The sequence below is a fragment of the Andrographis paniculata genome, unplaced genomic scaffold, assembly GCF_009805555.1.
Source record: "Andrographis paniculata isolate CXL003 unplaced genomic scaffold, ASM980555v1 Contig45END, whole genome shotgun sequence".
Lineage (NCBI taxonomy): Eukaryota > Viridiplantae > Streptophyta > Magnoliopsida > Lamiales > Acanthaceae > Andrographis > Andrographis paniculata.
The window spans coordinates 3,511,398-3,538,067 of record NW_026137579.1 but is presented as its reverse complement, the minus strand read 5'-3'; the positions used below and the strand labels follow the sequence as shown (position 1 = coordinate 3,538,067).

The 26,670-nt window shown below is 37.3% G+C and overlaps 6 protein-coding genes and 1 long non-coding RNA gene across 9 annotated transcripts; 5 read left to right on the top strand and 2 right to left on the bottom strand.

The window, feature by feature from the left end:
- The first annotated feature begins 867 nt into the window (after positions 1–867).
- LOC127251631 (probable protein phosphatase 2C 4) lies at positions 868–3,558 on the top strand. The gene is made up of 3 exons (XM_051275403.1): positions 868–2,518; positions 2,617–2,730; positions 2,874–3,558. Exons 1-3 carry the CDS (start codon positions 1,115–1,117, stop codon positions 3,252–3,254), a joined length of 1,899 nt encoding a protein of 632 aa, XP_051131360.1. The 5' UTR covers positions 868–1,114; the 3' UTR covers positions 3,255–3,558.
- A 1,621-nt stretch (positions 3,559–5,179) lies between these two features.
- Positions 5,180–8,960, bottom strand: LOC127251632 (dol-P-Glc:Glc(2)Man(9)GlcNAc(2)-PP-Dol alpha-1,2-glucosyltransferase). The gene is made up of 8 exons (XM_051275404.1): positions 8,435–8,960; positions 8,253–8,341; positions 7,605–7,938; positions 6,948–7,209; positions 6,531–6,668; positions 6,229–6,433; positions 5,831–5,973; positions 5,180–5,756 (listed from the first exon to the last, which is right to left on the bottom strand). Exons 1-8 carry the CDS (start codon positions 8,522–8,524, stop codon positions 5,500–5,502), a joined length of 1,518 nt encoding a protein of 505 aa, XP_051131361.1. The 5' UTR covers positions 8,525–8,960; the 3' UTR covers positions 5,180–5,499.
- Positions 8,961–12,123: 3,163 nt separating this feature from the next.
- LOC127251837 (cyclin-dependent protein kinase inhibitor SMR3-like) lies at positions 12,124–13,243 on the top strand. Its single transcript, XM_051275744.1, has one exon. The coding sequence runs from the start codon at positions 12,413–12,415 to the stop codon at positions 12,944–12,946; it is 534 nt and encodes a 177-aa protein (XP_051131701.1). The 5' UTR covers positions 12,124–12,412; the 3' UTR covers positions 12,947–13,243.
- A 387-nt stretch (positions 13,244–13,630) lies between these two features.
- LOC127252157 (uncharacterized) lies at positions 13,631–16,933 on the top strand. Of its 2 annotated transcripts, XM_051276219.1 has the most exons (6): positions 13,631–15,315; positions 15,400–15,490; positions 15,574–15,731; positions 15,825–15,876; positions 15,941–16,165; positions 16,263–16,933. In XM_051276219.1, the coding sequence occupies exons 1-6, from the start codon at positions 13,693–13,695 to the stop codon at positions 16,931–16,933; spliced, it is 2,820 nt and encodes a 939-aa protein (XP_051132176.1). In that variant the 5' UTR covers positions 13,631–13,692. The 2 variants fall into 2 exon arrangements, with proteins under 2 accessions (XP_051132176.1, XP_051132175.1); XM_051276218.1 differs by having other exon boundaries at positions 13,631–15,490.
- LOC127252159 (uncharacterized) lies at positions 16,049–17,226 on the bottom strand. Its single transcript, XR_007839029.1, has 3 exons — positions 17,041–17,226; positions 16,235–16,850; positions 16,049–16,130 (listed from the first exon to the last, which is right to left on the bottom strand). It is a non-coding gene; the product is annotated as an uncharacterized LOC127252159 (long non-coding RNA).
- Positions 17,227–17,280: 54 nt separating this feature from the next.
- Positions 17,281–19,630, top strand: LOC127252158 (uncharacterized). Its single transcript, XM_051276220.1, has 5 exons — positions 17,281–17,780; positions 18,554–18,611; positions 18,705–18,822; positions 18,915–19,032; positions 19,242–19,630. The coding sequence occupies exons 1-5, from the start codon at positions 17,283–17,285 to the stop codon at positions 19,290–19,292; spliced, it is 843 nt and encodes a 280-aa protein (XP_051132177.1). The 5' UTR covers positions 17,281–17,282; the 3' UTR covers positions 19,293–19,630.
- Positions 19,631–20,276: 646 nt separating this feature from the next.
- LOC127251912 (uncharacterized protein At3g17950-like) lies at positions 20,277–22,516 on the top strand. Of its 2 annotated transcripts, none has more exons than XM_051275860.1 (4): positions 20,277–20,400; positions 20,672–20,828; positions 20,965–21,105; positions 21,703–22,516. In XM_051275860.1, the coding sequence occupies exons 2-4, from the start codon at positions 20,817–20,819 to the stop codon at positions 22,189–22,191; spliced, it is 642 nt and encodes a 213-aa protein (XP_051131817.1). In that variant the 5' UTR covers positions 20,277–20,400; positions 20,672–20,816; the 3' UTR covers positions 22,192–22,516. The 2 variants fall into 2 exon arrangements, with proteins under 2 accessions (XP_051131817.1, XP_051131818.1); XM_051275861.1 differs by having other exon boundaries at positions 20,283–20,400; positions 20,669–20,828.
- Positions 22,517–26,670: the final 4,154 nt, after the last annotated feature.

The window sequence follows — 26,670 nt, the reverse complement described above, 5'->3', positions numbered from 1 at the left end:
TACACATAATATAATTGACTTTGACAAGTTTTGATTATTATTATTTTTTTTTTTTTTCAAGTTCCCTTAGCTTACGTAAGGTCAAGACAAATACCCATTCAATATTAATAAAAGATAAGTATATATATTTTTTATATAAATAATTTCATGCATCGAGCCTTAGTTTTTTTTTTTTTACCAGTTTGAATTAAAGTCGTTTTAAGAAGGTTGAAAGCAGAGTTGCTTGCCCTAAGATGTAATAATAAAATTTTACTATGAATATAGATAGAGCAATAAGAGACGTGTGTAGTGTATCATTGTCATCAAGATACCAACTAGTAATAATTTATTTAATTAATTATTAGAAATGATGATGATGATGAAGATGTGCATTGTAGTGTAGAAGGGTTTTCAAGTATTGGGAGCTGTGCTCCTGATGGATCCGCGGGGTGAATCCGGGGGTGCTGAGGTCCAAGCAGGTGGCGAATGAACCCTGAGCATGATGGCATCTGCATCAGCATTCCACTTTGGCAGACAGACATCAAGTGGAGCCTTTTGACTTTTCATGCCCATTAGCCAACCTCTCAAACAAGTTTTCTCCACTCTCTCCTCTCTTCCTCTAAAAAAAAAAATTAATAATAATAATAAAAAAAATAATCACAATTGTTTGTTTGTTGGAAGATTTTTTTGAATTTTTCAAATTTTCTCTCATAATATATCAACGAAACAATAAAGATGATATTATTCCTGAACCACTGCTGTACACCAATCCTTTATATTTATTACATTATTATTAACAAACAAATAACCATCACCTGTAATGTAATGCAATTCATAGTCAACGCCCTACCCCCATCCCCCTCCCACCCCACCCCACCCCACCAAAACCAAAAAAGCATCCGAATATTAAACAAGCCCGAGTTTCAAATCAGAAATGTCAACTCTCTCTCTCATTTTTTTCCCTTCTTCTTCTTCTTCTTCTCTCTCTCTCTCTCTCTTAGTTCCAACACCAAAACTATTCTCTCTCAAATCCACAACCCACCCTTCAATCTCCTTCTCTGTTTCTCTTCAGCTCTCTGCCCACCCTGAATGAATTGAAAAAAACACAAACAAGAAGAGGGCAAAGATTCTACTAATGGGAAACGGAATAGGGAAGCTTAGCTTCTGCTTCGCCGGGGACGCCGGAGAAATTTCCCGGCGAAGAAACGACGTCGCCGTTTGCGCATCGGATCCCCTGGACGAGGGCCTGGGCCACTCTTTCTGCTACATACCGCCCGACCCGGCCCGGAAATCCCAATCCGTCGATGAAGCTTCGGCCGCGCCACCGACGGCGGCTTTCCGCACCATCTCCGGCGCCGCCATCTCCGCCAACACCTCCACCCCTCTCTCCACCGATGCTTTCGCCTACAGCAGCTCCACCTCACTGGACAAGGCTTCAGCTTTCGAAAGCTCGAATTTTTTCTCCTCTATCCCCCTGCAACCAATTCCCCGATACTCCATCGACACCGTTAAATCCGGGCCCATTCTCAGGAACCCGGTTCCGGGATCCGGCCCGATCGAGCGAGGATTCTTGTCCGGACCGATCGAACGGAGCTTCATATCCGGTCCGTTAGACAATCAGATGGATCAATTGCAGAGGTACAAGCCTAAATCCAAGAAACGAGCTTTTGTCAAGAATTTCAAAAAAGCAATTTACAGATCATTTTGGAGTTTCTCTAAGGAGATGAACAGAGACGAAAAACAGCATCATCACCACCACAGCAATAACAACAATATTGTTAATGTTGCTGTGAGTGGTAGCAACAGTGGGTATAGCAGCACAATCACTAGCAACAACTTAAGCAGCGAAATGAGCCTCGACGAGAACGATGATGTCGGAAACGAGTCTTTCGGCAGCCAAAACCTGCAGTGGGCACAGGGGAAAGCTGGGGAGGACAGAGTGCACATAGTGATCTCCGAGGAACACGGATGGGTTTTTGTCGGTATCTACGATGGATTCAACGGTCCTGATGCTACCGATTTTCTACTCAACAATCTCTATTCAAACGTGGCCAAGGAGCTCAAGGGACTTCTATGGTGTGACAAGGCTGAGTCCTGCGAAACTACAATCAACACTTGTTCCAAGAGCCTGGACAGTAAGGAAAGGGTGGATCTTGACAAGAAGTTACGGGAGAAATTGGGCAATTTAGGACCCGACACCATGACTGTCAATCATTTGGGGGTTTTGAAAGCTTTGTCTGAAGCATTGAGGAAGACAGAAGCATCATATCTGGATATAGCAGATATGATGCTAATGGAGAATCCGGAATTGGCTTTGATGGGGTCTTGTGTCCTGGTTATGGTGATGAAGGGCGACGATGTTTATCTAATGAACGTCGGGGATAGTCGGGCAGTTTTAGCTCAAAAGGCTGAGAATGATTTGCAAGCTGGAAAGATGAGGAAGGACATGGAAGAATCCCTATACGGCTACGAATATGACTACGAGCATAATTTAACTTCCTGTCAGCTCACAATGGATCATAGTACATCTATTAGAGAGGTAAAAACTATATATGGTTAGATCTTGCTGAACACCTAATCTTATAGCCTATCTCCAGTTAATGCTTATATGCTAATAATGTAATCTCATAATCTCAGGAAGTAAGAAGGATAAGAAATGCTCATCCAGATGATGCCTTCGCTGTTATTAATGATAGAGTGAAAGGTTCCCTGAAAGTTACCCGGGCTTTCGGAGCTGGCTTTCTCAAACAGGTAAACCTCCGTTTTATGCTGTCCTCTCCAAGCTCCATTTGCTGCAGAATTGCCCTGTGTAAAAGGAAATGTATTAGAATTGAAATGTGATCATGATTTAATTTTAGGAACTCAACTCATTGTAATCTATACTTGCTTTACAGCCAAAATGGAACAATGCACTGCTGGAGATGTTCAGAATCGATTACATTGGAATTTCCCCATACATTTCATGCTCGCCATCTCTTTGCCACCACAGATTAGAGCCCAAGGACAAGTTCTTGATCTTGTCTTCTGATGGGCTCTATCAGTACTTCACGAATGAGGAAGCTGTCTCCGAAGTTGAAATGTTCATATCAACATTTCCTGAGGGTGATCCAGCTCAACATCTGGTTGAAGAAGTACTATTTCGGGCTGCCAAGAAAGCTGGTATGGATTTCCATGAATTGCTGGCCATCCCACAGGGAGACCGAAGAAGGTACCATGATGATGTATCGATCATCATCATTTCCTTTGAAGGACGGATATGGCGCTCATCAGGGTAAACATGCGATAAGATCATAGATTCAAATGGAGGGGAACACAGAAAATCTATTACGAGGATTTTAAAAGGTTGTTCATACTTGTAGCATAAAACTAGGTTACAATATCAAGAGTTGAATCATCATATAATAGACAAAACTGTGTGATCTACCAGTTTGTTGGGGATTGTAAATTGCTGATAATCCCAACATTTTCCCCCGTTCTTGGAATGCAATACAACCTAAATTTTTTTGTATCTTCTGGTACAACTTGAGGTTCCCTTATTCTTCAAGAAGCACCCCTTGAAAGTTCATGGATTTCAATAGACAGGCAAACTGGTCTCATTCTTTTGTTAAATTTCATTATCCAGTCTTCTTACTTTATTTTTCATGTTTTCTTATAGGAATGTATTTTAACTAGAATCAGAAGCTCCTATCAATGGAGATAATGAGCATGTTTCTCAATACAATGATTTCAATAATAAAAAGCTCTTGCTAAGATTTGGCATGAAGAAGAAGAAGGGCTTATTAAAAGTCACAGCATTATCTAAGCATATTTTATATCAAACTTTAAAAGTTGAAAGTCTGAATGAAACGCACTTAAATTCTGGACAAAGTCAACATGAACTCAATTAATCACGCGTTTTATATAATTAAATAAAAGTAACCCACTTCTAACTCTATTAATAATTAGCCAGTAGAGTAGACCTTCTAGACATTAAGCATGAAAGTCAGATGTAGACTTGAAATGCAATTTTCAAAGTATAAACTGTAACAAGATGCATGAATCAAATACTTAGTTTTTATTTTAGTAATATGCCTATTGTTCTCAAGCGGCTTACATGGTTCATCAATAATAAAATAATGTCTTATTATTTCAGTCAGTCCTAACATTATTGACTTGATTAAAACCAAACCTGTTAACTTGGTTTTTCTGTAGGGTGTTAACTGTCAATTTCTTGCATGAGTTTTAGAAGTATCTGAAAAGGATGTTTTAGTGGTGTGGTTATCATTTTACCAACTACTCTGTATATATTTAAGGCAAAGAAAACATGAATGACATATACACATGGCTATATAAGATGGCAGGAAAGTTGACCAACAGAAAGCAGAACAAAGAAAGGTGGAGGCGGGGCAGTTAGTTACCTCAGGGATAATATTGAATCCATGATTTGTTGGGGGATGATGCACATAAAAACTGAAGTAGGTTTCTAATTAATGCAATGGTTGTCCAATAAATTATAAGATACATGAACAGCTACAAAGAAGTATGGATACTTAGACATGCATGAGTAAACTCCCTTTTTGTAGTAATAACAACTTTAATTAATAGTATTGAGAAGGGATAAAGACAATTGCTTGTGGTTTTGGTATCTGTGATGTGGGTGTGCATCTCGTGATCTATGATATGCCATAACAAAATTGAATATTTTTGTTTTTTAATAGTTGGATTCTAAGCATGTACGGTTGGAACAAGTAAAAATGATGTGACTAGGAAATTGAAGGGCCTCTGGATACATCGGAAGCATTCTGTATTTTTAGACTGACTTACAGTTTGGGCAAAGAAGAAGATGACCTCTTACGGCCAATCCATGTGAAATAGTAGAAACAGACAAATTCAATGTTCAAATTTCAGTCATGATCACAATTTTCTCCCTACGAACCTGACCATTTAGGTTCAGTTTTACTTATTCAATAAGTCGTTATCTTTCTGCCAATTATTGAAAACATGGACTAACAAACTCCTTGAACTCTACTCAAGGTTCCTTCAATTTGGCTGAAGCAAAGAACAGTTATCATAAAATAATTAGATATTCTCTTTTGGACCCATCAACACTCAAATATGAAAAAATGTAATTTCAAGAAGAATGGATGAACGGCCCTTCACAAAAAAAATGAATGTCAGGTATTCAATCAATATTAGTAAACTGTAAAAGTACACTGAGAAATAGATAGAAGGTTACTGCATCATTTAGAGGGGGAAAAGGAATTCTATCATGAATGGTGTATCAATAACATGAAACAGCAAGATAATATAAATACAAGTTGACATTTATCAGGATAAAATAGGTACATATAACCCAATCCAAAGAAATGTTACTATACTGCACGACGGAGGAGAGAGAAGAGTGTAGAGATGTGCGTGCCTGTGGAGGTCTGTCTGGACTAAGGTGATTTCCATTGTCCACACCCTAGTGTTGAAGCTGGGGTTAATGCAGTTATCTGATCTAGGAAAAAATTGGCAGTTAATTTATCGCATCACTGTGTTTCACCAAATGAATCTTTGTGTTCCAGCTTGATGCTTCCAAGAAAAAGGTCGAAACAAGAACATGAACATTGTGAAGCAATTGATAGAGAGATACATGATTCCCAAGAGAAGTAAACTCTTGTCAGTGATATTGCAATGGAGGACCAAGAAGAAGAATGGAACCGTAAAGTATCTGAACTCTATCAGTGGAGCAGGAACAAGAGTTGCAGCACATGCAAAAACATATGCCAACACCCAGAGCTTCTTTTGATTTTTTGCTGCAAACAGCAAAAAAGTAAGCACGATAAATAAAACATATGAGAAACCAAACAAAACCAGAATATGTACCAACCTAAGTTACTGATGATGGAAAACCACGAGTAGAAATAAAGTGGCACCATAAGGTACTTAGCTGACCAACAGTAATTGATGAGTTTTCGCCAGAGATAGAAGGTATAATGCCGGTTGTCAGCAAGAAGATATGGGTGGGCTATGCTGCAGTAGCAAAGAATATATTATGCAGGAGAATTCACATACATTACAATAATTTTCAACTATATTTGGAAACTTGAAAATTCAGCTGTAACTTTTAAATAAACTCATCTATGTTTAAAAGGCTTGTTACCAGAAATTTTGCACCCACGAGTAAATACAAACAAAAACACTATCCAAGATGCATCATAAATGTTGGAAAGTAAATCCAATTTGAGGATTGAAATAAATTATTCTTGAGTGTGCTGAAAATCCAACCTGAAAAATTTCACAGAAAATAATCCAATGGTTAATGCCAAGAGCCACTGAAAGATACTTAGCAGTTTATTCTTGCAGAGCTGGCGGAAAAATTCAGTAGCTTGAGCTAAAGAGAAGTTAACAGGAAACATAAACAAAGCAGAAACCAAGCCAAAATACAGCATTTGAGCAACATGAGGAGAAACTGCATGCGCATCTTTAGCACCTGAAAAGCAAGAGAATACCATCATTTATTTCGAAGAAAAGCAATATAAACAAGAATATTTTTATATTTTTATTTCCAAAACAGGGAATAGGTTTACCAAGAACGATGCTGCCATTCCAGAAAACAAAAGCAATGAAACCACCAAACACCACAATGAAAGGGCTAAATACTAACAATAGCTCCCAGAAATGATTCCATGAAATAATTATAAGGCCTTGAATCTCATCAAGCAACCCTGGAATATTGGAGATACATCAGCAACATCAAAGACAGGAAGAATTAACATAAAAAAATTGGCAACAAGTAGATGCTTATCAGCACCAGTTAAATAGATTTGAAAATATCTCATTCTTTTACATAACTCTGCACTATCTTTATTCTATTACTGATCTATTCTAACATTCATTGTTAAACTGTATTAAGAAGACAATTAACATGCCAAGCGCAATTTCAAAATATAATTTACTCAAGACATATTTTCATGCATGATCAAATTAAAAGAATTAGAACTAACCTGTTGAATATTCCATGGGAACAGATCGGGAAGTAACTTTGATCTGACTCTTTGCACCATAACTGCCCTTTCGTTGTCGCAAATTAGAAGTCCTCAATGCACCTTCAACATTAGACGTGCCCTTTCCCTTTGACATGCTGAGGACATCTACTTCCGCTATAGCTTTCTGATGAGACTGAATAAATTCTAGGACACCAGTGCATGCAACAAAAAATACCCATATAATATTGGTTTGGCGCGTGAACACAGACAATGCTCCCAGCTACAAGAAATAAACACAATCAATTGTGGTGGGCAGAAAATCAATGAGCCAGAAAAAAGTGTGCCAAAGTTAAAACTAAAACGCTAATAATAAAATCCTGGTGCAACAAAGAAAAGCCATTCGTTTTTCGCATGGTGTTCTACCCCAACATTTGTAATCAAGATGTATAAGAAAAACTCTTGAAATATCTCCATGGGTTTGATAACTTGATTTCAATGGTAAAAACCATCTGTATGACAATTCAATCAAGGCTCTAGAATGAAGATACTAAATTTACTTCGAAATGTTAAGGGGGAACACAGTCCTTTTTATTAGTTAACGACAAGACAGTGGTAGAAGATCAATACTCATCACTATTAACAGGCTTAAATGATTGAAGTTTCAGAATTTCTTACCAACGAACTGAACAGGTACCTCTTCTTTAAAGTTAAAAGATACATGGCGAGTACTGATGTTAGTGACGCCCCATCCGTATAATAGAGATAAGTAAAGAACCAGTGGATTGGATACAATGACAAGACCACAGAAAGAAGTGTTGCTCGCTTGTCATCCATAGCTGGTTTCAAATGGGTGATTATTTCATAAACTATAATGCTACATAATACTGCCAGAATGCCATTGGTCAGACGCAGAATTGAGGTAGAGCATGAGTCTGAAAAGGATGATACTGCTTGCAGGCAGAACAGTCCTGGAAACAAAGAAGCAACACAGGCAAGTGAAAGAAAGTACCTGCAAAATTTTTAAATGGTATAAATCAACTTCTTTAGTTTGGAAATTTCTATAACATTGAATCTTCTAAAGTAGGCCCTCTAAAGTTGCTTTCAAAATCTGCAGTCAGCCAATCTCAAAGCCATCCAGCAAATACCCAAAGGACTAGTGAACTAGAGAACTACTATGCAATGACTATTTGATCAATTCTACACCGATATCAAATCCCAAATAATTACTCAAAACACATCTCAAATATCACCGAACGAATCACAAAATCTACTAAAATTGGCGACAGGAGTAAGCAAATAAATGAATAGGAAGGTAGAACTCACAGCCCAGGAGGAGTGGTGATCATGGGATCCCAACTTCTGAAATTCCCTCGACAGTACTGTTGAGCTTGCGGCACGTGGAATATCTCATCCTGCATTTCCACCACAAAATAGATCATTTACTTGCACAAGAGCAGTAAATCCTCCATAATTCCCCACAGTAGGAAACCGGTGCAACTGCTCACCATGTAAGGGTAGGGCACAACGCGATTGACAAGAATAGAAACGGGTATCAACCATAGAGTCACGACTGAGACAACTGCAATTCTACCCATGTCAGATTACGTCTTCCGTTATAGATAATTGGCCGGCGCACACTTGGGATGTCTTCAGCTTACAGAAGATTCAGCCAATTTGGGGCTTTAGGTTAATTTTAATTCATGTCAACGTGAAAGGCGATTTATGTAAAACGCGTGTTTTATTTAGACAGTAGCAACAAGCTACCCAGGGAGTAGACAGACACAGACTTGGCCCAATCGGTTTCGAACCGGCGAACCGCGAGTTCCGGTTCATGGACTCGAAACTGAAACCGGTTCTTACTCGCTTCGGTTTCGGTTCCTGTATTCTCTGAACCGTAAACCGCCGCCGGCGTCACCTGCTCACCATCACCGCCGCGCGGAGGCTTTGAAGCAGCAGAGTGAAGAAGAAAAGAAGAAGGAAGAAAGGGAAGAATGAGGAGAAGAGGAAGAAACAGACAGAGAATGGTGCGGCTGCGGCTATGGAGTAGATCGGGTGTTTTGATTAGGACAAAAGATTTTAATGGTTTATTTTCTAAAAATAATAATAATATATTTATAATTAAAACTATTCTATATTATATATATATATTTATAAAAAAATATAATTAATATTAATAAAAAAAAATAGAATGTTATTAATTATTCTACAAAAATATTACTTTCATAAAAAAATTTGAATAAACATAAACAGATAGTTTAAACCAAAATCGATCATTATTTAATCGAAATTGTCAAATATAAACTAAAACCATGTTTGAAAATATTTAATTTTTTGATAAATCAAAATCCACAAGAGTTCATTGGAGAATCAAGAGAAGGCAAAGGATAGATGTGCTTGGATTGTGAAATATTTTACAATGCACAATAATTTACATATAAATAAATAAATAATGATCATGTGCTGGAACAACAGCAATTATAAAAATTAATAATAATAATAATAATAATAATAATAATAATAATAATAATAATAAATGTGTAAGAAGATGGTGATGGTGGGGGCAAAATCATCATGAAGCATGTGAAGAAACAGGCCATTATGATTTACGAAGCCCCTCTCTCAACTGATCATCATCAGAGTCGTCTGTGGATTGATGATTATCACTAACAAATATGCCCTTATTACATTCTCATCTCACAACACAAAACCAATAAATTAATTAATTAATTCATTATAATAATAACAATGTGTAGTTAGTTAGGTAAAAAGATGCTTTCAAATTTGGTGGGTCAAGAAGCTGAGACAACTGACCATGAATTAGATCAATTCATGCAAAGATTTCAGGACACCCATTGTAATAAATAAAAATGGACACTTAAGTTTTAACGTTCCCCCTTTTTTTTTGCAATAAAATTCATTTCTCCAGTCTTAGTCGTAGTCTTCTCTTGCAATCATACATACGGCTTTTAATTAATTTGCACCAAATTAAATTTTCGATCCAACAACATCTATTTATTAAATTTTCCCTTGACCAAATAACGTTGCATTTAATGCGACAGCCGCAAGCACTTTCTGTTGAACAACATTATATCATATATATATATGTATGTATAAATACTATGTAGCATAATTTTGACCAACATTCATCGTACTCACTTAGATATAAATATATATATATATATATTTACGACTGAGTGCAATATTTTCCATTTTGCAGAAATTAATTAAGAACACCATTGGTATATATATATATATATATATATATTATTATTGTATCCATGTGGAAGTTCAATTTGTCCAGACAAGACCCATTCATTCATTCTATGCAAGATTGGCCCCTACCACTTTCCTTAAATTAATTTTATTTAAGCAAATAAAAAATATATATATAAACATGATTTATTTTATTAGCTCCTAAGGCATCTATCTCATCCACATGGCATGTTTTAATGTCTCGGATTTAAGACAAATTTTTGTAGGAGTGTTTGGATGCAAAGAAATTTATTGAAAAACTCCAAAACGTATAAATATATACATATATATGTATACACACATCATGTCCAGACATCTGCACAAAATTCAGACAATCTCTACTAAACGCCAATGATAAGATTAGATCAACATAACGTCATGCAAAAAATAAAATTATTTATTTATATTATCATGTAATAGTATATGTTACAAGCGGCAGAATCTATAAGCGGCGATTATTCTGTATTTTTTTAATATGCATATATATATATATAATTGAATTTATTCTTTTACTTATTGTTAGTTATTAAATAATTAAATTAAATAAATTTAACGTGGGCCATAACTTATTAAAAATTGGATGTAAATTTAGGTGGGGGAGGTCAAGGTTGTCCTTGGAGTACAACTTACGAGTGAGTGAGTGGTTCATCTGTATACAAGAAAAAACTACAAAATAAAAAAGGAAATAATGAGGCACGACTTTCTTAAGAAGGCTCGTATGTTGTCGGAGATGGGTGCTATTGCTTCTAGTATCAACCAAGCATACTACAAATTATTACTCTACTTTTCTTCAAAATATACATTTATAAATATAGGAAAATGACTTTTTTAACTACGGTTTTTAAGATTTATTTCTTTTTCATTTTAAATCATTTATTATAAAATATAAAAATAAGTATTGAAGATATTATATTTAAATAATAATAAAAATTAAAAATATATATACACATGTACATTGCTTCTCTTGAATTTTATAAAAATATATTGTGTTATTAGTTTATATGTTTAATTTGTATTAAATTAATTTAAATATCTTATTTTTTTGTAGTAATATCCTTTGATTTTATTTCTTATAACATACAATGCATTATTCAGCATGGTGCTAAATTTTTAGACATATAACAACATAGAAAGAAAAATGAATATATCAATCATGACAAATACTATATTTTACATTAAATATATTTTGATCCAAAAATTGCATTCTTTAATTTAATCACATGAAAATTTTAATTATACCTCTATAATTTTATTTTTTTTTAAAAAAAATATATATAATATTAGAATTTTATTTCTCTTAATTCATATCCCAGAAATTTTAAGCATACTTTGCTTGCATGAAAAGAGTGAATTCTTTTTCTATTAAGGTTTAATTAAATTAAAAAATATTAACATAGTTTTTCAATGGAAAATATTACTTTATAAAAAAATATACTCATTTTTTTTTTCATAAATTTTAATGTATTGTATATTTTTTTGTTTTTGATAATAAAAAATAAATTTATTTGTTTAATAAGAGACAAAAAAGAATATAAGAATATCTTTTTAGGATAAAAGAAGTTTAAAGATAAAATTAGACTACTATTTTTATTTTATTTTATGTGCAATTTTCAAAAGAAAATTATTTTTAGACATTTTTGCGTGACTATTATTTCTTTTTATAACATGAAAATTATTTTTCGAGTACGCTAGTGCTCAATTTTCATTTTTAGAAAGAGGGAGGAATGCTAAATATGAAAATTTCAGCGGAGGTCCAAGGACCCCAGCTCCCAACAAATCGTATCCATCCATTTCGCGAGGTCAACACGTAGGGTAGTAGACGAACGGCAGAGATGGGCTAATGGGGCCGGGATCCAGGACTGGTGGACGAAAGATTATGAGAGTCTGTGTACCTCGGATCCTTCGCCAACAGTAGTACTGTTGAACGCCTCCACACCACTTTGAGCATACAAACCCAACCCGCATATGTATGTATATGTCTGCATCTTTCTCTTTCTCTTTCCTGTCTTAATTCTTTCGAAACTCTCCGCCATGTGGAGGAGAAGTGCGATAAATTCCTTCCAGAACCAGAAGATATAGGTTTATTGCTCTGCTCTGATCGATGATGGCGAATCAGACAGACACCATCTCTATTTAAGGCCACACCCGTTTTCTTTCCGCTTCTTAAATTTCTCGATTATGCGTTTGTTTCTTTTCGCCCTTTCCGTTTCCCCTGTCCTAACTCCATCTCCATGTGCTCGGAAATCGACCGCTTCTCTTCGTTTCTGAGGAGGAACATGTCTGGAACCAGAAACACGCTTTTACCCCATGTCAAGGAACAAGACGAGGCGAAGTCGCTAGATGGTGAAGAAGAAAAAGGAGAAGTCGCATTTCTGACGGAAGGTAAAGAAAATTCTAATGATCAGAAGGAAGTCGAAAAAGTCGCGACCGAAGACGAAGGAAGCGCTGATCGTAAGAATAGGGTTTCAGTTTCGGTTTCAATTTCGGAGGAGAACGAGTCAACAGACGGCGACGGCGACGGCGACGGCGACGGATTTGTAACTCCGACATCGGCGGATCACAAAATTCCGGCGATCATTCACTGCCCACCGGCGCCGAAGAAGCCCAGGCCGGAGCCGTCCAGAATGAAGCGGAAAACATCCCCGCCGTTGCCTTGCGAACTGGATTCAACGGCGGAGATTGAATCCATTTTCCGGCCAATTTCGAGTCAAGATACCGGCGAAGAGCAGAAATCGAAGAAAGCTCGAAGGGAGGGAGACGACTGAGGATCGATGAATGTAGTTAGGGTTCATCCCCATTTTCGCCACTACAAATGGTACGGTATTATGCTTAAGTTAGGGTTTCTGTTGCATTTTTTTGTCCTCTTTTCCATGTTGTAATGGATTCCCAAAACTGACACACCATGTTTACAGAGGAAATTTTACATGTGATTTTAATCCATTTCCTGCTTGTCCTTATCTTCAAATTCCGGTTTTGATATTGTGCAATCTCAAATCTTATACGAAGTTGAGTAATGCTGGCAAAAGAGATGACAAATGCTTGCAGTTGCAAACTTTTTGAGCCCCAGCTTACTTTCGAATCAAGGCGTTATGTTTGTGAAAAGAAGAGAAATACAATTATTATTTTGTACTGACATACTTATAAAAATTTAAATAAAAATAAAAATTGTTGTAGCTTCTTCTTAAGCTACATACTCCGCACTGTAATGCAATTAATCAAACCCATTAATGACCCAAAATCGTCAGGACATCAGTGGTGTGGGCGTTACGACAATTGTTGACCGTTTCTATCCGTTTTTTCCTCCTTCCCACTCCTTCCTCTCCAGTAAAAATAATTCACCAAATGCACAAAATTTCTGCATTTCTTCTTTCCAAAAAAGAGCAGATATTTTAATTCAATTAATTTTTTTTTTTTTTTTTTAAAAAAAAAGAAAATTGTGTTTTGTAGTTGCTTGTTTACAGTTCTTTGATTCATTGCGACCCTTCGAGGAGGAATTAACAGATTCGCGGCAATGAATCGAAGGAAGTTAACCATGGATTTCGACGGCCTCGAAGCGGAAGACGACGACGGCAAAGGCTTCTTCGATTCGAAAGAGAGGCTATCCACGGCGGTCCCCGTCGACTTGGTGTCGGCGCCGGACGACGGCGAGGAGTTCCAAGATAGCCGGATGTCGTTCGTTTCCGCCGCCTCCATCAAACGCATTTACTCCATCGAACCCAATTCCAATCCCAATTCTTCCTCCGCAATGTTCCCCAGCTACGACATGTGGATGGCGGCGCCCGGCGACGTCAAAGAGCGGCGCAAGCGTCTCTTCCACGACATGGGATTGGCCAGCCGCAAGGGCCCCCTCGCCAGCCGGAAAGATCTCCTCGCAAGCCGCCGGGACCTCCTCAAAATCGCCAGTTCCAAAGTCCCCCGAGCAATGTCCAGAAAGCCGGCGGCACCAGCGCCGCCGCCGGCGGTGAAGCCATCGCCATCGCCTGCACCACAGCCGGAGAAAGCGCCCAAGGCCGCCGCGCCAGTACCCGCCCCACCACCGGCGGCGGCAACAGCCCAAGTTTCAGCAGGCCAGGAGGAGTCTCCCCCACCCACTGCGGAGCAACCGAAAGCAGACGAGCGGCCGTCTTCTTCGCCATTGCCGAGAAGAGCAATCGTGTTCGTCAGGTCAAGATCAGACAGCGACATGGAAGCATTTTCCAGGAGGACCAAACAGCGGAAGGAAGAAGTATTCGGCCCTGAATCGAAGCAGGGACTTACCAGGACATTATCAGGGCAGCTTGTTCCCTGCATAGGTGTGCCACATTACATAGTTCCCGTCGCCGGATCTCCAAAAACGGACAAAACCAGAGCATCACCTCCGGCTAACGATACACCGGCAATCGACGATGACATTTGCTCCTTCTTCTTGATCAAGGATTTAGACACAGGCAAGGATTTCATCGTAAGAGAGTACAACGAAAAGGGACTATGGAATAAGCTAAACGACGTCGAAACCGGCAAGCAGCTCACGTTGGAGGAATTCGAGAAGTCCGTCGGATATTCGCCATTCGTCAAACAGCTAATGCGCCGCAAGCTTTCGACAAAGGTCACCGATGGCAAAGCCCACCCCAATATTCTGTCCAAGAGTTTTAGAAGCAGCAAGAAGAAGGGAGCTGCAATTTTGAAAAACATCAAGGGAGTGGCATCTGGAATTCTGAGAGAAAAAGATCAAGAGATCTCCAAGAACACATCTGTATGGATAGATGCTAACCAGCAGGGGAAGACCTACAGAGAATTCACAGCATTGCACATGTCACAGGAGATTCAAGCTCATCAGGGAGGGATTTGGACAATCAAATTCAGTTCCGACGGACGATTCCTAGCCAGTGCGGGAGAAGACAAGGTGATTCATGTGTGGGAAGTTCAGGAATGCGATGTCATGTCCGCCATGTCCAGCGACGATTATGGTTCGGAGCGCCTCTCGCGGATGCCGTCTGAAATGAGGAAGAAAGGGAGGGAGAATAGCAAAAAGGAAGGCTCTATTCCGGATTACGTCAAAATTCCTGAAACAGTTCTAGCACTTTCTGAGAAGCCAATCTGCACCTTCGAAGGCCATCTCGATGAAGTCCTGGATTTGTCCTGGTCGAAAAATCATGTCAGCTTCTTATCAAGGCATGTTCTTTTCCATTCAACCATAATCATATGTGTGTGTAATGTAAGACATCCTTTGTTATTGCAGATGTTGCTTTCATCTTCGATGGATGAGACAGTCAGGATGTGGGACATGGAAACAAAGAGTTGTCTGAAGCTCTTTGCACACAACGACTATGGTAATAATAATAATAATAATCTAAAACATATCTCAACAGCAAACAAGCATGTTCATGGCCCTGAATTCTTTCCTCCATTTCAGTAACTTGCGTGCAGTTCAATCCAGTCGACGACGACTACTTCATCAGCGGTTCACTGGATGCAAAGCTTCGAATATGGAACGTATGTAACCGACAAGTCGCTGACTGGACGGATGCTCGTGAAATGGTCACCGCCGGCTGCTACACTCCCGATGGCCAGGTGAGCTGCTCCGAATCATACAAGAACATGACAACATTTTACTGCTACGACCTCTTCTTCATTGTACTAACCTTTCTGCTATCTTCGTTGTAGGCTGTTATAGTTGGCTCTCTTCAAGGCAATTGTCGAATATTCGACATTAACGGTGAGAAAAGACTCTTCTTTTCATACTCTATCCATACTTCTGCCGGGCTAATTTTTCGAAATAGACTGCCAGTTGGAACATCGTCTCGACATCCAGGGGAAGAAGATTCAACCCAAAATGTTCCCTGCACTCCCGGCACAGGCCAAGAAAAATGCCAGCGTTCAGGCACATACGGGAAAAATTACCGGTTGTCAGTTTGCCCCGTGGAATTCATCCGAGGTTCTTATCTCTTCCACCGGCTCCCGGATCGGAATCTACAACGATGCAGAGCTTGTCCAAAAATTTAAAGGTCTGTATAGTGTATACTCTCGTGTAGCTAAGTTCAGATTTCATTACAGCAAGCATAAGCTAAATCTACCTGAACTGATGGATCTTTTCCTCTGCAGGAGTTCACAATACCAGCAGCCAGATCGCAGCTTCCTTTACTCCAAATGGAAAACACGTGATCAGCGCGAGCGAAGATTCCCGAGTATACATCTGGAAAGTCGATGATTCCAGAAACAACAACAATGGAGCTGCCAAGAAAAAAGGTGTGGTAACAGTTCAGGCTTACGAGCACTTCCACAGTAAAGACGTAACTGCTGCTACTACATGGCCCTGCAGCATAAAAAACAAGGCACCCGTTGTCGAAATACAGTCCAAAAAGAAGCGTGCCGGCGCCGCCGCGCCGCCGCCAAAGCCTACCAATGCTTCTGCAAAGCCAGAAGAAGGATCGGTCAAGACAAGCTTACCACCACTCCCCAAGAAAAAAAACGATCAGTCAGAAAAAAATGATGGAGATGAGGAGTCGTCGGCTCAACAAACCGATCCCGGAACTGGTCCAACCGACGATGCATCCTGTTCTAATTCTACCTCTGAATCCAACAATCAAAACGACTTGACAGCTGCCGGTACTTCAGCGGCCTCCCAATCGTCCGAAACTGCAGGTGCCAATGGCGCTGTCCAAGCATCGGCATGGGGCCTCGCCATTGTGACTGCAAACGTGGAAGGTGAGATCAGAGTATATCAGAATTTCGGGCTGCCCCTTAAGGTCACCCGTCAGGGCTATCTCTTCTGAGATAATGAGGTACATAGTTGCAGGTAGAACTAGTTTTGTCAGAAATGGTGTTTTGGGATAGCTCAGCAGTACATATTTAGGTATTCAATGCACCTCAAGATAGTAACCTTGTATTTGTACGCCTGTGTAGAAGAAGGGTACTTCCTTTGATTCTTCCTTTTTGAAGGTTAGTACGATGAATAATGTGTTGCGGAAAATTATACGTATATATATGTATATTTGGGCCGGTGTGGGACTTTTACGGCCCATTTGAGTACAGGTTTGAATTGATTGGTTGAAAACTTGAAATTCGAATTTCCTCGCCGGAGCTCGAATCGGAGTTCCGATATCGTTGCTAGCTGGAACTTGAATGGACTTGCCGTTCGACGACAAGGACCTAGACGACGCGGCGTTATGGGCTGTGATCGACTCTGCCGCCGCAGCGTCAATTTCCTCCTCAAACGCCGTTACTGCGAAACCACGGACCAAGCCTCTGACTCCCATCCCTTGCCCTGTTCAATCGCCGCAGATCAACGCGGCGAACAATACTCGAAAATACCGACATAACCCTGACGGCGAGGTGGTGCAGAAGCATCGACCTTGCAAAATTTCCAGAGCGACCAATGCGCCGCGAATTCTCGAGTCTAGTCCCTCGCAGCTGATGATTGTGAAACAGGTGCCCCGTACGCCCGCTACTCCTCCATCGTATATAACTGAATCTCCTGAGACTAGTAACATATGTGTGGGGAACAGCCACAGTCCGAGTAAATCATCGATGAGTTATGAGAAAACAGAGGTTAGACATAGTTTGGCTGGTCAGTTTCCGACTATTTCGCTGTTCAAGGACTACCAAAATGCAGCTATGGAGGTAATTTGTTCGTTAATTCTTTTTCAGCTTCTTCAAAAAAATTGATTAGCATTGGATAATCAATTATGAGGTGCATTTTATGCAACGGTATATAACCAGATTAGATGCATTCAGGATTATATTAATTTAACTGATTGGAAAAAACTTGGATTAATCTTACATATTTTTTTTTCTTTAATTTTTCAAAAGAATTGGATAGTCTATACCTAATTTGGTTTGATCAAGCTCTTGTAAAATCGACAATCTGTCTAGATGAGTGAAGGAAGATAAAGACGACCTACATTTACCTTGCATTTAGTATTCCTCCGACTTTTCTTCTTAATGATCTTGTTACAGTTGCCAGCAACATAGGGGAGCAATGGAATCAAGATAATTCTAATTACCGGAACATATTAAGATGTGTATATGCAAATTTTAAAGTGTTGATTACCTCGTCTATGAAGATATTTGCTTGTCCAATGCTTTGTAAAGTTTCCTGTTTAACTTAAAAATCAGGCGATGCTTCACACAGATATGGAACAATCAGTAGTGGGGTGTATACAAGCAAAGTTTTTTCCCTATCTGTTTAAGTTGAGGGTACCTTATGGAGGGTCTCCTTAATTATCCCTGTAACTTCTAGCTTGATAATATTATTCTCCGGAGACTTATGCCAGGCTTTCTTGCCTACATAATCTTTTGATCGGCCATATACATTAAAGCTAGAGCCCCTGCCATTCTCTATGTTTTCCTAATCTCTGAGGGAAACTTGTCTCATTCTTGTGTGTTCTGGACAGATACTAGAAAAGGGTGACTACACAATGATATCTGGAACTCCTTATATTAAGAAGTCAGGTATAACTGACGCTTATGCTACTTGCTTCAGTAGATAAAAGTGTATCTGTGATTTTGGGCTTTAGGTTGTGATGCGTTGCATGTGATGTGCAGGCTGGAGGAAGATATCATTTTACTTCAATCTTTCTTATGAAATTAAAGACAAAACCATTGAATTTGATGAGAACCGCAATGTTCAAAGGGCAGAGTTCATTGTCCGAGCTTACATGCAGTATGCTCTTTGACTGGCGGAGCTTAAAATATACTGAGTGTAGAGATTTTCATCTACTAATACTTAGTTTATGTGTTTATATTTCTTGTTAGGGGTGGAAGGTTTTCCGATGGATGGGGCTCATGTGAACGACGTGAGAAGAGGTTTATGAAGCCAAATCATGATATTCCATGCACAGCTGAAACTAGAGCAAAAAATAGAGCATGCCAGGTGTGTGTTTTCTTTCTGTATCTATTAGAACTCATGCTGCATTAGCTGCCATTCCTTCCTCTGTTTCCACACACTAAATGTGTAAAAAATATAAGTAGATGTTACAATTTATAAAAGGTTTGTTGTCAGCATAAATGGACAAGAAGTGGAAGCTTTGTTTACATACATATTTTGGAAGTTTTGACACTATAACTTGGTTATATTTGCAGGACTTGCTTGGCATTGGAGAGTATCGACCTGGTATAAGGCATCCCCATTAATTAAATATCATCTGGAGTTGAGACTTGGGGAAGATACGCATGACTGATGGATCCCACTGAAGTAGAGGACCTTCGAAATCAAATATAACCAAGTATTCTCTGCACAGATCTCATCGATCTTTCACCAAGGATTGAATGCATTTTGACAGTCTAGATATCTGCGTTTGTGTGATTGTTGTCAGTTTATTGAACTATCATAAACAAATCTGAGAGTATTATGCAATTGTTACTCTTGTGTACCTAAACATTTTAATATAGGGAAAGGCTAACAGCTCTTGAGTTTGAATGGTCTGATTGTGTATGTTGATTATGGGGCTAAGTAATGACAACTTATTATCTGGCTGATAATGTCTGGTGAAGTGTTTGATGGCGCCTGTTTTCTTCTTCCTTCCATGACTAATTTACTAGAAATACTGTATTGCTTTTGGACGAAACAAGGTTGCTGGGCCTGATTGGAATAAACCTCCAGCACAGCTCAGTCTTCAGCTCCTTCTGCTCTGCCGTGGCATGCCACTTCCTTTGGGCACTGTCAGGTATGGTCTATGTATGATATGACAGTACACATTTCTTAACTATTCAGAATGGATAACGAGATAAGCTAGAATTTCAATTTATTTGGTTAGAGAACTCTCCTGACATAAGTTCAATGTACAAAATTCTCTGGCCTTTTGTGGATAGAAAGAAAGGTGGGCCTGTAATTCTCAATACTCATTGCACATACTTTAACTGTTACTCTTGCTGCTTTTATCTGATTGATACTGTTAGAAAATATGGCTACTTAAATTTTTCTTTACAGCATCAATCCACCGACACTTCAGCTTATTGAGCATTGGGGAATTGCTTCTCATTAAAGTCTTCATCTTGCTTGATATGACTCAATTATCATTCTTGTTCTCACGTGCTGCACATGGAATTTTCTGAGTCGATGCTATAGGATGAAGAATTGCATGCAGTTAGATAAACATGAATGTGGCTAATTGATGAGTTCCTTTTCAAAAAAAAAAATTAAAAAAAAATTAGACTAGGATTTTTGTTCATATGCTGTGCAAGCTATCAATTTGGCATGTATCTGAATTCAGAAGGTTGATAAGGCTACTACAGCAACAAGGTATGTATGACATATAGTGGTTTGATCATCTTGGCTGAAGGGAATCTTTTGCACAATCAATTCTTAGTATTTCAGTCAAACCACCTTTTGAGACAGTTCATTTGTCATTTAGCCTATGAAGCTTTTCTGATATATAGATTATCATATCTTTATTCTAAGGATGTTATGAGTAGATTTGTATTAGTTAAAGTTATAAGCCATCACTTTAATTATACTTAAGTGTTAATCTTGATTATTTTAACCTTATAATGTAATTGCCTATTGACAGCAGAGCATAAAAGAGAAGCTGAACAAAGCAAAAGATGAGTATTGCTTCTTCCCCTTCCTCTCATATCTCCATGTGGCTTCTCTGATGAAATAATTCACTTCTACAAACCTCATTGCCATTGCACCGGAATATTCAAAGAATAATCTAAATGGCTCAACAGGTATGAATTTTCTGTCCTATGCATTCTCGTTTTATTTCATCATAAAGACCTCAAGTGTTGAGGTATTGTTTATTTGAATTCCGCCATTCCTTTTGTGGCAATTGTTACAGAGGATTGAATATCTGTTTGTTTGCAGGACGAAGGGTGGCCATTGGGGCTGAATCTGAGGGTTGGGATGGAGAGAAATCATGATCTCAGTGGCTCAATTTCATTCAACACACTACTCACTGGTTCCCCAGTCTCGTCAATGGATTCCTCTTCTGATCTTGACACCGAGGTCAGGTTCTTTTTCCTTTGAATGCTTATTTATTTTTCACATTCTTCTTGCCTTATCATTGCTGTATCAAAAGAGAATTAGTGACTGTAACTTTGCCATTCATCTCCAATTAGTTCCTCCCAAGAAATTCACGACATTCCCTTAGTTCATTCCTTCGTTTCTTTTGTTTCCTTCATATTTCTCCACATTTAGCAACCTTTATTGCCCTTGATTTGCATCTCCGTGTTTGGAAAGAATTAATGAAGCTACGTTGTTGGTGGGCGTTCTATTCTTGGTGGAAAGATTTACATCAATGGAAGAGACAAGGTGCAAACATTGTCCTGAAAAGTTTAGCATACATATAATTCTTTATCCATGCTCCATGCTAAAATGGGTTTTTGTGTCAGGCAGCGTCGCCATCATCTCTCATGCTTTCACCACTTAAAAGCCGTGCAAACCACTTTAATTATATCCCCACTCCCCTGCCCATGCTGCTTCAGATTACCTGTACAATTAACACCAAGAAAAAGGGAAAGGCTTACTTTATATATACAATGTGGATGCATATTATATTCATTGTGAAATGCTGATTGATTTTGACGATGTTCTCCCTTGCAGTCAACAGGTTCCTTCTTCCACGACAAGACCATCACTCTGGGCAGCCTTATCGGGATTTCCACCATTTTCGAAAGATCAACAAGAGGAAGAAAATCCGAAGCTGTATCAATACACAACAAGAAAATCAACAAGACCAAGACATGGTTTTTTTCCTTGTGCCCCCGGCTGCGCACCGATGCTGCAATGCCAGCGAGCACCAACGACGCAGCTCCATCCCTCGGCCACTTTCTTGAAGCCGAAAGAAGAGCTGCATGCAGACGCGGCGGCAGTGATCATCACACACGTTACCAGGCCAGTCACTCAGCTTATGGACCAGACGACTTCACCCGCGTTTTCGACCCGAATTCGTTGTTCATTGATGGCCGGATTGCCCCTCCTCAGTCCAATGCTGATACTGATAGAATCTTGATCAGGGACTTGCAATCCCATGCTGATGCTGATGAAACTCCGCAATCCCACTCTTGTTTATGTGGAATTTTTTGTCATTGATATTTGTACGTAGTTATGATCATATATATTCTTTACTTCCCATTTACAAATCATCCGGCTGGATTTGGGTGGACCCGGCCCAATTATACAAATGGGCCGTTGTGTTGCAATTTTCAAGATTGGGCAAATAAATGGTCCATTACGGAAAAGTGCAATACACGTAATGTCAGGCTCAAATTATTGTAGCGTCTCGGAATTAAATATCAATTATTACAAGTGGATAAAATGTGTCAAAAAAGTTGGATTCTCCCCTCCTTTGGTATTAAGGAAAGGTGGTCATTTCATTGTTGAGTATTGTAATTTGTACGTACGTATTGTCTTTGTAGTGGCAAGTGCTCATCGCTGTCTGTCATTCAATGTGTTGAGATTCTTTACCAATTATTACTAGTAGTAGTAGTCAAAAACCAATTCTATTTGGATTTTGGAGTATAAATCAATTTTGATGTGCTAGCTAGATTTTATTTTATTTTATTTTTTTAAAGTATCGATTCTTTATTCTGAGGTGGACGATGGGTAATGTAATCGTTAACATATAAATAACATCTTCAATCGGTATTCTAGCAAAATGAGAAATAGCCAATAGTTAGGTCTTCCATTGGGCTAAAGAAAATAAGTCGATCTAATGGGCCAAGAAAGCCCAAATGAAGAAAAAGCCTAATTTGTAGTAATTCGCACATGTAGTCAGAGTCATCTACTAACACAGTCAAAATATAAACGTGTAAAGTGGACAATGAAGGGTGAAAATGATTTTAAAATGATAATGATAATAAATAATGAAAAGTGGAGAAAGCAAAGCTAATAAGTGTAGATTGCATGCATGGATGGATGGCGTCGTAATGAAAATAATTTATAAAAGAAATTAATTAATGAAATATAATCGACAATGAACTGAAATCATACCACTAGCAAACCAAACAAGTGGTCAGTATCGTTTCTTGTAAGTTTTTTTTTTTTTTTAAAAAAAAAATAATAATAATCATCCTGATCCTATAAATAAATTAATTCGACACTGTTTTTGTCCTTATGCACAACAGGACAACCCCACTAAAAATAAAAAAGGAAAATGATGATGATGTCAATAATACTATAAATTATGAAAATAGGTAAGTTTGTTTGATAATTAACTTACCATTTTAGTTATGTAAACATATAATAATAATGAACAATGTGGGAAAAGAAAACATTGGATGCTTGTAATAATATGCATATATATATTCTTTTCAGCAAATTAAAGGTCAGCAGATAGATAGATAGATAAATAGATAGGTTGCTTTTGCCTTTGGATGGTTTGATTGATTAAACACTCTCTTCTCTTCTTTCTCTCTCTCTCTATCTCTCTCTCAGACACCATCAATCATCAAACCCAATCGAAAAGATTTCATTTATCCCCTAAAAAAATAATAATAATAAATTATTAAGGGGGACAAAATTGTCTACCCTTTTCCTACTCTCATTATGTTTGACTCAAAAGCAAAACATAATTATATGCTAAGGATCACTACAATTTTGTAGTATATATTGAATAGCGAATAAAGATTTCTTTCCATATATAAATATTTAGGTGATATATATATATATATATATTGGTATATAGGAAATGGGAGTTTGAGTAATATAAATATTCTCATTACTTTTGTTTGTTAAACTCTTGATAATATAAGTTTGAGAAATAAAAACAATAGTTCTTGATTTATCCTCTCTGGCTTTTTTTTTTTTTTTTTTCTTCTACGAAATACAATACACCATATTTTCTGTATGGATTCATCCTGGAATTTTCAGTCTCAGGTGAATTACTTCTTTCTCCAATTTATTTGTTGTCATTTTCCTCCCATTCCACCAAACTTACCCAAATATTCTGCCAAGAAAATTCCTGGTTCTAAAATTCCAATCAATCTGAATCCAACTGTAGCGTTTCAATCTGCGTGTGTGTATATATATATTGAGTGTGTGTGGCCACTACAATCTCTTATGAATCAAATCAGGTTTATTATTCACATAAATAAATAAATAAATAAATAATGGGAATCTTTACTACAACTACTTTATACATGTTGGGTGGAAAATGTAGCTAAGGGACCAAGGAATCAGATTCCTGCGCGTATGTATCTACGACTTTACCATCTAATTATATATATATATATATATATATTCTTACCCAAATCTATCTCTATACTAATTAATTACTTAATTAATTAATTATTCCATAATCTTTTACTTTTGCACACTCACAGACACAGATATGTGTGCGTGTATATATATATATATATATATAGAGAGAGAGAGAGAGAGAGAGAGAGAGAGAGAGTGTGTCTGTAAGAAGGTAGGCGACTTGGATTTCTGAGCCAGATCAGTAACATTCCATTCCCATTCCAAGGTATAGATATATATATATATATATTCTTCTGAGCATGCACGTTCTTGTGGGGACGATGAGTAGGTCCCATTCCATTTCATCCCCCACCATGCATGCATGAGATTATATGTACTACTATTAATTAATGAATTGCATATATAATAAGTACTATTTGATCTTGTAAATTAATTAATTAAATTTAATCAGTACTAGAGAGAGATGGTAACTAACTTTATTGGGTGCATATACATAAGTAATAAGCAGCAGCAGTAGCAGCTTTGCATATACATATCTATATATATATATATATATATATAAACAAAAGCATTGATTCTTACAAAAGTGAGTGACGACGGCGACGATGACGACCAAACTATTAAGAGCAATTCCCACATATATATATATATATATACATAGAAGTGTAAAGAGAAGAGATGGACCTTACAGCGATCTCTTTTATATATATATATATATATTACTTTGTCAATTTAACAATTAATTAATCATAATATATGGTTGAGACAAATTAAATACATATATATACTAATCACTTATGGAACAATTATAATATCAGATAGAGGGTTACATCAAATCGCAATTCCAATTAATGTGAAAATAATTTGAACCAAATAGATACATATAGGTGTATATGTCATTTGAATGATCAATGAATTTCTTTAAATGCACAATTCATACAAAATCACTAAAGACCATCTGGGTCACTGTGCTATTTTAATTAACCAACATATTACTGACAACATATAAAATTTAAGGATATTAGTACATTACTTGAATGAATGAATTAATTATATTTTGATAATTAATTGGTAGCATTCAAATGCAGCATTAGAAATGTTGTGCAGTACAGTGGAGGGAAGTAGTAGTCTTTAATTTTACTTTATTTCATTGACGTGATCTTTGGGGGAACATACATCGAGACAAGTCCTTTTCTTCTCAGAAACTTTGAACAACTTTTTTGGGTTTTCAAATTAATTAATTAATTATATATTACATATGATTTTATAAATATATGTTGTGCGTATGAAATTGAGTGCCACTCCAAATTGAATTCTGTGTCGTCTTTTGAGAGTACTCTTGTCTGATCATCATCGTCATCATTATCATCATCTGATCTGATCTGATAATATATATACATAAATCTTGAAGACCAACAAAACTCAAATCCATCAACACATACATGCATGAATTCCATTATTGTGAAATCATTGTACCTACTTAATATATATATATATATATTTGTATGTATATCGTATATGAGAGAGAGAGAGAGAGAGAGAGAGGGGAAGGGCTCACACTTTCAGACAGATTGAGGAATTTCATTCCTGGGCAGATTTTCTCAAAGGACAAAATTGAAACGAAATTCTCGGATAGGTCAAAAGTTAACCGTTTGGATTTTGCTCGTTGTACCTTTGGAGGAGGATTTTTCTTTTTTTTTTTTTTATATTATTATATATTTATATAACATTGGCAATAAATAAATCAGTGATAATTGACACAGCAACAACAAAAAATATTATCAATGACCGTTGAAATTTAAAGTTACAACATATATAGAAGTGTGCTCTTTTTCTTAAGTTCAACTTGTTAAATTATAGTAAATGTTATTATGTGGAAGTGGGATATAATAACTCAACGTATTGTGGTGTGTTTGGATATATTTCAAAGTATTTTGATGTTTTGAATTATTTTAAGAATACTAAAAATTTAATTTAAAAACTAATTGTTAAATATAATTCTTTTATATATATATATATATATATAAAAAAAAAAAAACTCTTTCATGGATTGTAAAACCTATACATTCGAGTTTTCAAACTATTGCATATATAGGGAGGGACAACATTGGATACTCTACAGGAAATATATGACATTTAATTGTACAATTATGTTATTATAAATGGAGTTTCACATATAATATATATATATATATATCTTTGAATGTGTGAAGAATTTCATCTAAACATTGAAGAAAGTGTTATTGCATTTCAAGTGTCTAATAGATCCATGGAGGGGTTTTATATGCATTTTTTATTTGATGGAAGAAATTTAGTAAAAAAATAAAATAAAATTGATCGGATTGTATTATTGTTGTCACATGATCTACA